This window comes from Clupea harengus, chromosome 8 (genome assembly GCF_900700415.2).
Source record: "Clupea harengus chromosome 8, Ch_v2.0.2, whole genome shotgun sequence".
Taxonomy (NCBI): Eukaryota; Metazoa; Chordata; class Actinopteri; order Clupeiformes; family Clupeidae; genus Clupea; species Clupea harengus.
This window is the reverse complement of record NC_045159.1, coordinates 14,853,856-14,868,166: the sequence shown is the minus strand read 5'-3', so window position 1 is coordinate 14,868,166 and position 14,311 is coordinate 14,853,856. Positions and strand designations below refer to the sequence as shown.

At 46.5% G+C, this 14,311-nt stretch overlaps 1 protein-coding gene across 16 annotated transcripts in view; it reads right to left on the bottom strand.

The window, feature by feature from the left end:
* nbeaa (neurobeachin a) overlaps positions 1–14,311 on the bottom strand; it is a 104,359-nt gene that overhangs the window by 39,223 nt on the left and 50,825 nt on the right. For all 16 annotated transcript variants that reach the window (XM_031572011.2, XM_031572014.2, XM_031572012.2 and 13 more), the window contains exons 7-13: positions 12,939–13,058; positions 11,714–11,860; positions 6,080–6,277; positions 5,100–5,233; positions 3,015–3,123; positions 1,993–2,145; positions 535–703 (exon numbers count right to left, since the gene is read on the bottom strand). In XM_031572011.2, coding sequence (XP_031427871.1) covers positions 535–703; positions 1,993–2,145; positions 3,015–3,123; positions 5,100–5,233; positions 6,080–6,277; positions 11,714–11,860; positions 12,939–13,058 — 1,030 coding nt within the window. The remainder of the gene's footprint in view (positions 1–534; positions 704–1,992; positions 2,146–3,014; positions 3,124–5,099; positions 5,234–6,079; positions 6,278–11,713; positions 11,861–12,938; positions 13,059–14,311) is intronic.

Sequence of the window (14,311 nt, the reverse complement as noted above, 5' to 3'; positions counted from 1 at the left end):
CACTGCCTGGCTCAGCAATCAGTAGTTATCTTTTAGTTTTTTTAAATGTCTTTATTTCTGGGAATGACTAACGATCAGTGTGTGCAAACTGCGCACCAGTGCCTGGAGATATCATTAGTGCTGGCTGCGTTGTGTGTGTTTGGGGACAATGGCACACACAACGCCAATTAGAAAATTGGGGATGTCGATTATTGATATGACACTGCAAGCTGTGTGCTGGGAGAGTCATGGAGAGGCTATGGAGGAGACATGTCTCTAAAGTGAGCCTGGAAGGCCAGCTGACACGTCCCCATGGAAACAACTGCCACACATGACGACCCATGACAACAAACGACAAGGGCCAGAAGAGTCATGGAAAGAAAGAAAGAAAGAAAGGAAGGAAGGAAGGAAAGTAAGAAAGAAGGAAGGAAGGTAGGAAGCTCCCTGTTTTTGTCTTCACATGACTTGCGCCATTAATGCAAAAAAGCAGTTTTCGCTAGATGTTCTGGAGCGCTGTGTGTGTTTTGTGTGTGTGTGTGTGTCAGGTGAGCTCACCCAGGCCTTTGGGGTTGATGCCGCTGCTCTCCTGTGGGTTGCTGGCCCAGTAGTAGTACTTGAGTGTGTGCATGAGCTGCAGCACGGTGCCCACCCGCCGAATGGTGGTGTAGATGGTGGCCGTGCCGATGAACTCCGCCGACAGGTACGTGTAGAGTGACAACTGCACCTAAAAGAGAGGGCGGAGAGGAAGGAGGGTGGAGGGTGTGATTAAGGCACTTAGACTGCTGATATTATTATTATTAATATGTCTTAATAAAAACTGTGCCAGGGAAGATTTCTCTTTCCCCCTCGTTGTGGATTTAATATGAAGGGAGAGGGATTTCCCAAGGGTGACTGATCGAGTTTGGTGCCTTCTTAGTGAGGCTTATGCAGTTACTCTCAGCCACATGCAAACCCACCCACCCACACCCACACACACACACACACACCACATGCGCAAACACACACACACTCCAGTCAACTCCTTGCTGACAAACATGCCCGAGCTAATTAGGAAGACATCTAATGAGGGCATACACAGCTCTCAGGGCCATCTTTGGAGCTAATCTAGCACGCACACGCACAGGCACACACACACACACACACACACTCACACACCACAGCTCAAAGGGAGAGGCACTATTTAGACCTTCCTTCTACCCCCTCCCTCCCCTTTCCATCTCTCAAGCATTTAGACGCTGAAGGGAGAAACTGGAACAACCCCCCCCCGCCCAAAAAAACAGAACAAAAACAAAAACCAGGAAACAAAAGTAGACAAAAACAAAAGCAGCTAATTTTGCTGGAGCAGAAACGTCCCTCCCTACAGTGATATCTTCATCTCACGAGCCTGAGCAGCACAACTCTAGCGAGAGCGCTGACCCAGGGTGCATCGCTTCTTCTTCCCCCTGGTTGTTCTTTCCCCCTCCCCTCCATTCAAGCTGTCAGGGGAGATGGAGTACAGAGGGGAGGAGAGGGAAGCTAGAGGAGAGCAGAGAAGAAGAGAGAGAGGAGGAAAGCGGGGACTCCCTCTAATGGTGGAGAGCTGACCTGGATAGGGGCTCCTGCGACAGACAGCGCAGCAGAATCTGCCTGCATCATCTCAACACGCCCCCCCCCAATGAACAACCTCTACTGCATGGCAGTAATCTTCACACCCAAGTACATCTCTCACAACACCCAAACACAATGCATTAAAAACTCACTACGACTAGTGACATACTGCATTCTCTACAGTCTTTAGCTATATTCTCTTCTGGACCTGGCAGATGTGTGAAGTAAACACACACAAAATCAAATGAACAGCCTCAGCAGTTTGGCAGCCCGCTGTTGTAGGAACCATAACGGCCGCAGTCTTCACTCAAATTGTGCGACTCATATTCTCTCAACTAGACTTGTTGTCCAGAAACACTAATGCCTTCTGTGCAGCATTTAGTCGTATTCCCTGAAGCTGGGTGGCGGTGGGGTGGCGTGAGGTACCTTGGCGGGCGTGTGGATCCAGATGGCGGCGTTGAACAGAACGTGGTCGCACAGCTGCTTCAGCAGCGGCGCTCCGTGGGCTAGGCCGTCCAGGTATTTGGCAAAGGACAGGAACTGCTCCAGGACAGCCCTCGTGATGTGCACCCGCAAAGACTGGAAGGAAGTTATAGGATCGCATTGATATGACGACAGTTATATGATACATTGATCCAATAACTGGCTTTCTGCCATTGTGTTTTTTTTGTTTTTTTTTTCATTAAAGGGAGGACTTGACAGAGGATAGTGATTAATTGTACAGTTACAGGTAGAAAGAGTACAGTGGGAGTGTTCCTGGAGACAGAGGAGAGAGCACAACAGAGAGAGCAAAGAAAGGCTGAGAGGAGAGATGGGAGAGTGGGAGAGAGATAGATAGATAGATAGAAAGGGAGAGAGGGAGAGAGAGACAGAGACAGAGACAGAGAGACAAGAAACAGAGCAAACAGATGGCACAAAGCACACCTCGGGGACAGTAACTAATTCTGTGTAACTGCCAGTTTTGCAAAGCCAGCCTTGCCTATGTATAGTGAGCGGCAGCAGCAGCAGCAGTAGCAGCAGCAGCAAGAGTTCTGAAAGCAGCTGTAGCCCTTGCTGAAGCAGGATTTGAAGGGGGATCAGATTTGACTAAGCCCCGTCACCTCCACACGGGGGAACTACACTAGAGGAGTGTAGAACACGGCCCGACACTGGTAGGCTAATTAATTACAGACTTATTTTGATGTGAGATGTTACAGGGGCGTGTAATGAAGTGTAGAACATAAATATATCCTTGCTTCCATGGTGAGAATTGAAAAAAGGTGTATAAGCATCTTGTATGAGCAACTTTCTGTGAATGTGTATGTGTGTGTGTGTGTGTGTGTGTGTGTGTGTGTGTGTGTGTGTGTGTTTGCGAAGGCTAGAGTAAACAAGAGGAGTTGTCATGTACTAGGAGGCTCTTTGTAAATGTTGGAGGCTAGGTCTGTGCCCTTTGGGGAGGGACTTCCTACCTTCTCCAGTAGGTAGCCAATCACCAGGAAGCCTTTCCCTCCCAGCATCTGCTCCTGCATGGCCACCGAGCTCTTCAGCAGCTCCACCAAGAAGGTCAGGAGGGTGGCACTGCAGTGGAAATAAACACACACACACACACACACACACACACGCACACACACGCACACACAAGCAAGCATATGCACGCACACACGCACACACACACACACACACACACACACACACACACACACACACACACACACACACACACACACACATGCACGCACACACACAAACAAATGCACACATTAGACAGTGTTATCGGCAGTGCCAAACTTTGCACAAGCAGTATCCAGCCCAGAGAACACAAACATAAATGTTTGTCTAGACAGGATTAATGAGGACAATACACGCTAGTCCTAAATTTACTCAAATCAATATTCCCCATTAGTTCAATTAGAAAATGGAACACAGCCCAATGCGCCTACCTCCAGTGTACCGTGCATTTCACAATTTTCATTTAATACTTGATAAATTGTCTTTCATGTGGTCTGAGAGACACAGCTGTGTAAAAAAAAGAGCTAATATGCAAACACACATTAGCATTAGAGCCCAGAGAAAAACAGACCTACCTAACTAATAATATCCCTCAAGGCTACCACCGGTTCTGTGTCATGGCTATTGAAGCATACCCTGGAGGACAATGATCGCCATAGCGACACAATGGGATTGGAGCGCTGCATCAGGAGAGACTGTCACGCTACTTTAAAGAAACCTGCACTCAGCTGGAGTGGATGTCAAGAACCTCTGCTGTAGCAGAGCAGGGCTTTGTCTGATCGGAAGTCTCAGATCTGAAAAGAAAAGGCCAGTACACTGACACGCTGCCTACGCTCTGACAAGAGGCCTGCGCGTGCTGAGCTCGATATGACATGTCTGACATACGAGTAGGCCATGGCCTCGCATCGTGCATCTGCAATCCACTGATAATGCCTGCGGGCGAGGAGTTGCCATTGTGCTGTTAGTCTGTCTACCTCCAAGGGTTAGCTTGTTATACACTATGTGTGAGTTTTCTGTTTGTGTGTGTGTATATATGCCTGGAATTTTCATGACTCTTTTTCATCATCTCTACCACGCTCTCTACCTCCAAGCAGTAGAGAAGTTAACTGAACATAGAAAAGAAAATTCTCGCTTTGAATCTGAAATACATGTATTTTTTCAAAATGGCCAACAACAAGACCCCAGACGGACCCCATATCTTCTGTTATAGCTATACTGACAAAATTGCTGACAACGTGTACATTTTTTTGCTCAAGGAATCCAATCAAAAAGTTTTCAAGGTTTCAGGTCTAATCTGTTACTTTTCACTACTACAACATTGTAGGTGTGACATTGCCTACTTTTGACCATTTTTCGAAAACTGTGAACATAGTTACCAACTTGAAGTTGTAGAACTTGCATCCATATAATAATACACATATTGGAAAAAAAAAATGAGTGAGAGGACCTTTGAAAGCATGCATTTTAATGGCTTCAGGGACCTCAAATCATATCTAAAAAACACGAATTACCATACGTGGACTTTTTAAGTTTCCAAGGTATGAGTTTGCCCAGGTTTTAAGTGTGACCAATGTACATATACATTTTAACCAATTTTGCATATTTAACCAACAAAATGTTATCCAAATGTACACTCTTGACCCCCAAATGTACACTCTTGACACCAATGTTGCCATTATAGCTCTACCAGAAGTAAACATATGGGCTTCAGTGTATTGTTAATGGCCATTTAAAAAATAAAAAAGTGTGTATATTTTTTTTACATTTTCATTTTTACATACAATTCTTTAGATTGTTTGCTATGGCCCTAAGGTACTGAATAATTAGGATAAGGTACAACAATACTGAACATTTTGCCAGACACAGTCTGTACACACAGCATGTATAAAGGACTTTCTTCAGAAAGGTACCTTCTGTGCAGGATTGGAACCTTTTCCGTTGTACAGAATTGGGACTATTATCTGTGTGTCTTTGACCAGGCATTGTTGTACTTTTTAAACTCAGACCCAGGCATATTTCTATGATAATTTCTTTGTAGTTCTCACCAAACAGTTGTCTCCACTGGGTTGTCATTGGGCTGCCTGTAGTCCAGCTGAGAGAACAGAGGGAAGAGAACCTGGATTCCTCCGATGGAGTGGATGGCACTGTGGATGGAGTGGGTGACAATGGCTTTCACGTCCTGCACGCACGCGCACACGCACACACACACACACACACACACACACACACACACACACACACACACACACACACACACACACACACACACACACACAGGGGGGAAGAGGACACGCTTTAATAACCACGCTCCAAATGACACAGCCGTTGGCACAGAGGTGTGTGATTCAAAAGCTAGGAGAAAATTGATAAGGCAAGACACACAATAACCATGAGCCGGTCCTCAAAGCAATTGTCTCATCCAGGTCTAATTTAATCAGTATTCGCTTTGCACACACAAACTTACACACACACACACACAAGCTCTCTCTCATTCGCTCACTCTCATCCAAATGAACACAGACAATAAATGGGTCCTTATAGTGTGTCAGAAGAGGAATGGGCTCTAGAGCCACTATCTGCAAGCCATTATCCTGGCAATCGGACGGAGAGACAGGTCTGAAGACTGCCAGAGGCGGGAAAAGCAGAGGATTCCCAGTGCTCTCTTACTTAACCACTCTGATCCCAGACCTGGAAATATCATTATCAATAATGCCTTCCTGGAGCTCCCATAAAGCTGCACTTCAGGTGGAGGCAATCTGATGGGCTGTTTTGTTTCTCTGTCAGTGACATTTCGTTGGCGATATTACAACATACAGCAGATTGTGCAGACATTACAATATAAACTTTCCTTCCAATGACCTACACACTATACCACAAGGAAAAACAAATGAACAACTAAAAATATATGTTTAAGACTCATACATCAACTCTGTTGCACTTGAAATGAATCATAGTGTAACAAATGTTCATGGACAGAGAAAGAGAGAGTGTTAGTGTGTTGGATGGAGGGGAGAGGGGGACTTACCTGCAGCATGAGGGCATGAGGCGAGTGCACGAATATGGAGGAGTTCTCCCGGGGCGAGGACTCCAGGCACAACTGGGCGTCTGTGGCCTTGGCGTTGTAGGTGAAGGAGATGCTGCTGGCCAGCTTCCCGTCGTACAACACCTGCTTATGGTGCTCCGCCAGGTGGATGTCACTCTCCGATTTAAACTTGAATGTGCTCTGTGTGCAGGACAACAAACACAAGTGTGGAGGGAGAGATGGGGGAAAATTTCAATGAATTGCATACTGACAATTGTTCATGTAGTGTGAACTGACTAATACTTTAGTACTACATAGCCTATGAACATAACCTATAGGACTACATGGTACTACAGAGCCCATCTGTGAGTGAATGAATGTGTAACCAGTATTCTTTTCAAGGTATGTTATTTATGGGGTTGACTGATTGAGACCCAAAAGGACTGAAAGATTTCTTTGTTGTCACTAAATAAAGATGTTATCGAAGTTATGCCATTGCTCCCGTACAATGCTTTCCCCTGCCAATGCAGTGTAAATATGCTGTCAAGAAAAAATACGTATCTTCTCAGTGCATCTTACTTTGTGCTGTGATGCACACTGTCAGGGAGATGAAGTTGAGTTAGCATTAAAGCACTCTTGTGGGCCTGGCACCAGAGGACTCCTCAGGCCAAACAACACAAGTGAAAAGGCCAGGCAGCTTCAGCTTGAGCCGGAGCCTCACAGCACCTCTGGCAGTAATGGGCCCGGCTCCGTCTCGCTTGGTTTGACCCTTCCCATCATGCACCGGGTAACAGGCAGCAGGTCCCACGGCACGCCAAGGCCTCAGAGAAGGCAGGGAGCGGAGGCTAGAGGCTGGAGGCTGGAGGCTGGATTCAGACTAAATACCAGCTCCCTTCCCTCAAACGACCCCTTAACTGACAACACTAGCAGCAGAGCTGGAATTCATCTTAATGGCTTTTCTCATGCTGAGAGTGAAGTCTTCACTTTTCACATTTTTATTAAAAACACTCAACCTTCTGTTATATCGCAACGTGCTCGAGCGAAGTTTAAAATAAAATTATGCCAACGCAGTCGCTGGAGAAGTGCCACCTGACAAAAAAAGGGCACATCCTCTTTGTTTTCACGAGTCCGAGAGGAGTTAAAAATCAAGAGGACTTTTCTGAATAGGAAATGACATTAACAAAATAAAAAACACCAACAAGAACACCCGGGCCCTCTTCACCAAGCCAAACCCCTCCTCGTTACCTTTTAAGAGGGCCCCGTTCAAAGGCGCCAGATCCTCTCTAATTGCGGGGCCACCCTTCACAATGGGGCCCCGCCAGTGCTACCTGTCAGCCGGGAGGACATAACAAGCCTCTTCTCTCCTCCTCTCTCGTCTCCTCTCGGTCCGTCGCACAAAGAGACGCGCCCACGCCAGCGCATTGAGAGCGCAATGGCCCGCCGCCAAAGCCGGCACTGCACTTAGCAACAAAAGACGCGCGGAGAGGGAGGGCCCGGGCGACGCTAGCACACGCTGCCATATAATGCGGGAGAAAGAGAGAGACAGAGACAGAGAGAGAGAGAGCGAAAGAAAGAAAGAAAGAAAGAAAGAGACAGAGAGAGAGAGAGAGAGTAAGACAAACAGAGGAAGGTGAAGAGGTAGAGAGTCAGGGAGGGGGAGAGTGAGAGACAAAGAGTGAGACAGAAAAAGGAAGTGTGTGTGTGTGTGTGTGAGTTTGACTGACTATGTATGCCTGTGTGTCTCTCTCACACCCCTCAGGACTCATTTTCATCTTCAGTATAACAAGTATAACACTCTCACATCTGACGCAGACAGAGCCCACAGAGCGCTGTGATGTGGGGATATAGAAACACTGCATACATGTGCAGGTCTCAGTGAGACAGTCTCAGTGAGACAGAGACAACTGTGTCAGCTTCACAGCACATCTCGCCGTCAGCCAGAAGGAACAAGGGAAGCGTGCACTGCATATTCACTTCCTTTTTAATACAAGAGAGAGGCTGAGCTAGATACATAGAGAGAGAAATAGAGAGATAATAAGCCACAGTTTGATAGTACACAGTGTCCTCTGTGTACTGAGCCATCTCCCCCCTTCGGCTTTAGGAGCCATGCTTTTTTCTCACGCCTCAGGTCCGTTCTGGCGGTTCTGGCGAAGGCGACGGGACGTCCAGCCGCGGGCCTGAGAGACTGACCCATCTGTCTCACTCCTGGTCACTGGGCATTCGTCTTGGCTGTCAGCAAGGGAGGGAGGGAGGGAGGGACGGGGGGGGGACTGGAGGGGGAACAGCCAGCGGTACAGAACAAGGTGTCTGAGAAGCGGGTCATTGCTCCCGCTAGCCCGCCTGCCCGCCCGTCCCTTCTGCTGCCGCTAAGCACCGTAGGCATGCTTACTGGGCATCGCATTGGCATCGCTCCGGTCGGCTCCTTCTCAGGCGCTTTCTGCCTTTCTCCCCAGAGAGGGAGGGAGAGAGAACCAGCTGCTGCAGTATTCACTGACAGAGATAAACGACACACACACACACACACACACACACACACACACACACACACACACACACACACACACACAATCAATCACACACACACACTCACAATTTCTCTTGCCTGGCCTCCCTTTCTCAATCCCCCCCAAAGGAAAACACATACAGTGCACTCATTTCCCATCTCTGTGCTTCCCCAACAGCACCACACAAGCAGCCCCTCTGTCCCCAGTAGTGGTGTGTGCTGCTTTATCTGTGTGGCGCTAGCCAACCACTGAACAGCTTGTCTGGCTATGACACCCTGTCCGGGCATCTGGGCATCTTCTGGTAGAGAACGCGATTCATTTCACCAGCGCTTAAACAGATCACACACACTCACACTCACACTCACACACTCTCTCTCATGTAACAATATACACCCATAGTGTTACACTAATAAACGCGAACACTAACATTAATCACTACCTAACTAGCACTAGTCACTTATTATCAGTTTGATACCCTGTGTTCCTCTAGTTTTACATAATTAGAAAGTACCAATGTGCCATTACTGTGAGTCAACATATTCCATTGTACATGTATTCCATTGTAAATAACAGTCCAGACACATTGTAATGACTGCTATGAAGTGTGGCTGTACAGGTGCCTTCACTGAACTGACTGGGCCCAAGCCCTTCCCCTGTGCACTGTGCACATTGCCCCCAATCTGTGATTTGACTCAGGTTTCTATAAGAGCTGAAGCTGGAAAACCAGGGAATCCAGAATGACAGAACTGCATCCTCTCTCAGGCTCTCTTTTTTTCCTGAAACTCTGATCACCAGCTGAAGGTCACTCTTCAAGCACACCTCTAAGCATGAGACTGAGTGAACAAAAGAGAGAGAGAGAGAGAGAGAGAGAGAGAGAGAGAGAAAAGAGGAAGAAACACCCCCTGAGAATTTCACGCTCGCTGAGCCTTGCATTTTCAATGCAGTATTTTTTAATAAAGCTCTTGGACTTGCTAACTCGTTTGCTTGCTTGCTGTGGCCACCTTCCGCCTTCAACTCTGGCATAACACGTTGTGCTGGCTAATAATCCAGGCATTACACGCCACAGCAGTTTCCCCGTGCCTCACGCTGTGGACCTGGATCAGGCGGCCTGCCTCGCACCTTTCGGGGAAGCCTATATTTTTTGGAGTTGAGATATGGGGTTCACGTAAAATTAAGCTTTTCTATCTCTTAAAAAAAAAAAAAAAAAAACGAGAACCTCCTGGAAGGAAGGCATTAGTAATTCAGTGAATGAGTTAAGATATGAATGAAGTCACTTTTTACAGATCTTGAAAAACAGAAAGACACTAACTAAAAGATCGTTAGAGAAACACTACATTTTGGCAGCTGTGTATAATTACACACATGTCAAAGAGACAGTAATGACGTTCAGTTGAACAACACAACACACGCCTAAAAGAAACATTATGTTCCCCGTGTGCAATTCAAAGCACACTTTCAAGAAGTGATACGAACATAAGAAGGCCAGGCGCTAGGGCAGCCAGGCCGCTGGTGTCTAGGAGAATTCTTATCTTAGCTCCCTCCTCGTCCGCAACGTAAAATAAATAAACACACCTAGACACCACATCCTATAAACACACTGGCCCTACATAATGTAACCTCCGTGGAAATAGGACCTACCGCGCGTGGATGAGTGACATACTCTCACCCAGCCCCAGTGTGGACTCTTTTCAGTCAGTTCAGTTTGATCTGCTAAACACAAACGCCACAACTCCTTGGTCGCGAATCGGTCTCATCTGTGGCAAAAACCAAAGGCTGCTCCAGCTGAGCTGGTCAAACTAACTGCCGTGAATGCCAGGACAGGTTTGCTTTCAGCCAATTAGCCACGGGTAGTGACAGCACTGACGCTCCGCCTGTCAGTCGGTGCTTTCCCTACCGTGTGACCTAACCTATCCTAACAGAGGCGTGGTGTTTAACTGACTACGTTGACTGCTGTAAGCTTTCCCTGATGTGACAGACGTGACAGATGCTCAGATACATTGCCCTAACAGGCTGAAGGAAAATCAACACCATTAGCACCATATCAGGAATAATGAAGACAAACCCAACTTCCAAACATTTCTGGCAAGGCTTCTGATAACCTAAGCACGTTTCTGATGTTTACTGAAAGCAATACCACACACACACACACACACACACAAACAGACACACACACACACACACACACACACACACACACACACATACAGACACACATATACACAAATAGTTGACAGTTGTCCCCCTTTTCCCCAATGTTCTAGTCGCTAATGATGAGTCCAATTGCTGGGCCAATAAAAGTTTGATGCGTTGTCTAGTTGTCTAGATGTGAGCTGTGAAACCCCTTTCCGACTTGTTATCTGAGGTTGGGAATGGCCTCCTTAGCTTTTGCAGATTCTTTCTTTCTCTCCTTCAAACTTCAGGGACCTATCAAGCCATCTAGCAATCAATGCCATTACCGACTGAAGTAAAAAGCTCACGATTCGAGTGGTTATACGCATATATATGACTGATATCACCAAGAACATGGAGAGGCTTATCCACACCAATTAAAGAAGGCATCAAGAAGTGACAATCAGCAGCAGTCTGCGCTGCAAGACATCCCGACATCTAACCTCTCTGCCTTCAGCCAACGGAAACAGTCTGACTGCACACAGGACAGGGGATGGTGGGGGGTCTTAGATAGAATGCTAATGGCCACAGGAAGAGATGTCACCCGTCGCCATGGGGAACCAGCTCACTTCCTGCTCCGGGGGGGGGGGGGGGCACGAATATAGCTCAGTGGCGCCGGTTCTGGGCACGCTGCCTACACTGGCTGACACGGACCCTGTTTTATGCCTCTGCGCGAGAGCGCCTTCGTGCATTAACTATGATTTAGCATCTGGGATGGCCGGTGCCACACATGACAGGAAGCACTTCCTGCAGGGACACACATGGCAGAGGCAGGAACACATTTCAGGGCAGTTTATCGGGAAGCCAAACCCCACCAGACTCAACCCACCCGTTCCCGTTATAATCAATCTCGGCCCCGCCGCGGACGAGTGCGGAGCAGAACAGGTGGCGGACGTTCACGCCTACGACACGTGACAGACATCATTAAACCCTGGGTTCTTTGGGGTGGTTGGCACGTCCATACCTTATAGCCAGGTCCCAGCTGGTGGATGGCGAAGATCTGTGCCGGGTTGAGTGCCTCACTGAACACGTAGACGGCCCCCAGTTGGCCGCAGAAGACCCGGTTAGCATCGGCTGTCTCTGACGATCCCAGGAAGCATTTGTCATAGCTCTGCAGCGGGAGAGGGAGGGAAGGAAAAAGAGGAAAGATGTAACCTAACCTATCCAACAGCCTATCAAATCTTTCATGTCATCTACTCCAACTAATAGCTGAGCGACACGCATCCTTCACCAGTAGTCCCAATCTATTGTGTCATTCTCACGACCAGTAGGGGAGGGTGCAGGTAAGTATTACCAATGTAGCTATCTACCATAGTGTGCCAATGCATCTGCTGATGCCACCGGGGTAGAAAAGCTCAGGTCTATAGCTACCGCCTAGATCTGCTTACACTGAACAGTAACATGCCAGAAAATGTCATTAATTAAGCCTGCATGCTAATTCATACAATACACAGAATGAGTAGCAGAAAAAGAGAATTCTAGTTAATGTTATACTCGTGAGATATTCAAATGATTACATTGTGTGTCATGTGTGGCTGCAGATGTAGCATAACTATTCTTTAAAATGAGAAAGACAGGGAAATAGCTGTTCCTTTGTGTACCTTAATATACACACACATTTAGAGACCTTCTTTTCAGAAAGTGCACTTCAGCTTTATAAAAGTTTTTCGCCTGCATTTAAGCTCAAGGTGATTCCACATATTTAATAACGATTTTGTCCTGTTATTTATTTCAGTTTTTTTCCATTGCCATAGATCTCTCCTCTGCAAGCCATCACTGTGATAAACACTTATTCTATCTGAAAAGATTTGGTCCTTGCATGGAACAGAAATACATTCGAAAAGCAATATGTAAATTTTTTTGTCCTTATCTTTTAACTATGTTTATCCGTTCTCTCACGGTCAAAAATAAATAAATGCACCATACCACAGTATTGGCACGCTTGAAATAGCCTTTGGCTCCACTTTCAATTCTTTATTACAGGCTCATTCTCTTAACTCTAAGTCACAGCACACGGCACACAAAAACACAGGAAGTGAGTAATGGGGTCTATTTTCCTCAACCCATTCTATGAGAATCAGTACACTTTAGGAGAAGACAACAGCGAGACGGAGGATAAATATGGACACAGACACGAGGCCTTCACTTTGAATCATCTCGGAACGGGAAAACTGTTTGCTCATACTCACATCGTTAGTGTTGACATGCCAGGCCATGTCGCCGTAGGAAACGAGCTGGCCGTTGACGTAGCAGCGGATCTCACTGTTCCTCCAGCGGTTGTAGATGTGGACAATGCTGATCATGTACCACTGCAGTACGAGAAATACACAAAAATAAAACACAACCGTTCATTCAGGCTCACAGGAATCCTTCACACAACCATACATACATATTTAACACAATTGCAACCAGAAAGTAAATGGAGGAAAAGATCGAAAGAGCCAATGAAGTAGCCTTCCTGAGATAACTATGCAGTTAAAACAAATAATACTCAAACTACTACAGATAATATTCAAACTAAACCAATACTAGAAAGAAAATGGTACTCCACTGAACTAGAGGTATTTCACCTGGCATGGAACGATGGCCTTAAGGGGCCTAAGTTATAACACAGCACCATAGATCATCATATTTTATCCTGATGCGTGTATGAATTAATCTGCTTGTTTCTTATTCTCTCTCCTCTTCCTCTCCTCCTTTCTCTTCCGCCCCCCTTCCCCCCCTTTCTATCTCTAAACCCAGCCAGCCTCAAGCAGATGGGTCCCCCCTTATCAGCTGGGTTATACTCAAGGTTTCTACCTGTCAAAAGGGAATTCTTCCTTGCCACTGTCGACTTGTGTTTGCTCTAAGAGGTTCAGGCTCTGGGCTCTAAAAAAAGTGCCTTGAGACAATTTAAATTGTTATTGGCGCTATATAACTAAAATCTAATTGAAACTGCAAAATAGATGACCGGAAATGATACAGTGCTCAAACTTTCACAAGCAGATATGCATTGATTTACGTTAGTTTTAATATGACCACAGAGTCTGGTAGTGATGCATAACCGGAGCGGAGAGACTCTTAAGTAACAGTGAACATTAAAATCAGGACCACTAGCCACAGTGGACTCATTCATTCAGGCAGCGTCATTGTGACTCAGCGGAGAGCAGCAGGGGTCTGGATTACATTAAGAATAAATGATGAGCCTTGTCATAAGAAATGGTTAATATTGTATGTGCTCCATCACGGGCTAGCCTCGTCGCTAAATCTTGGCTCAGGGACACAGAACATCCCGTCTCGACTCATGAGGCTAACACAACATGGCAGAGGCTGACTTAAATGCATCACAGCTCAGACCATCCTTCAGGTTCATTATGAGGTTCAAGACTGGTTCAAAATGTGTGTTTAACTTGTGATTCAGCACATATGGTAATATGTGATAATTTATGGCTGTCAGGGCTGAAGATTCTTTAGCAGTGACCTTCCTTTTGTTTTAGTACTGCATTAAAGCTTAAGGTAATGCAACCGCCCCCCCCCGCCCCAAGATTAGCACTGTCTCTAGGATCTTAACCAGTCCTGCAAG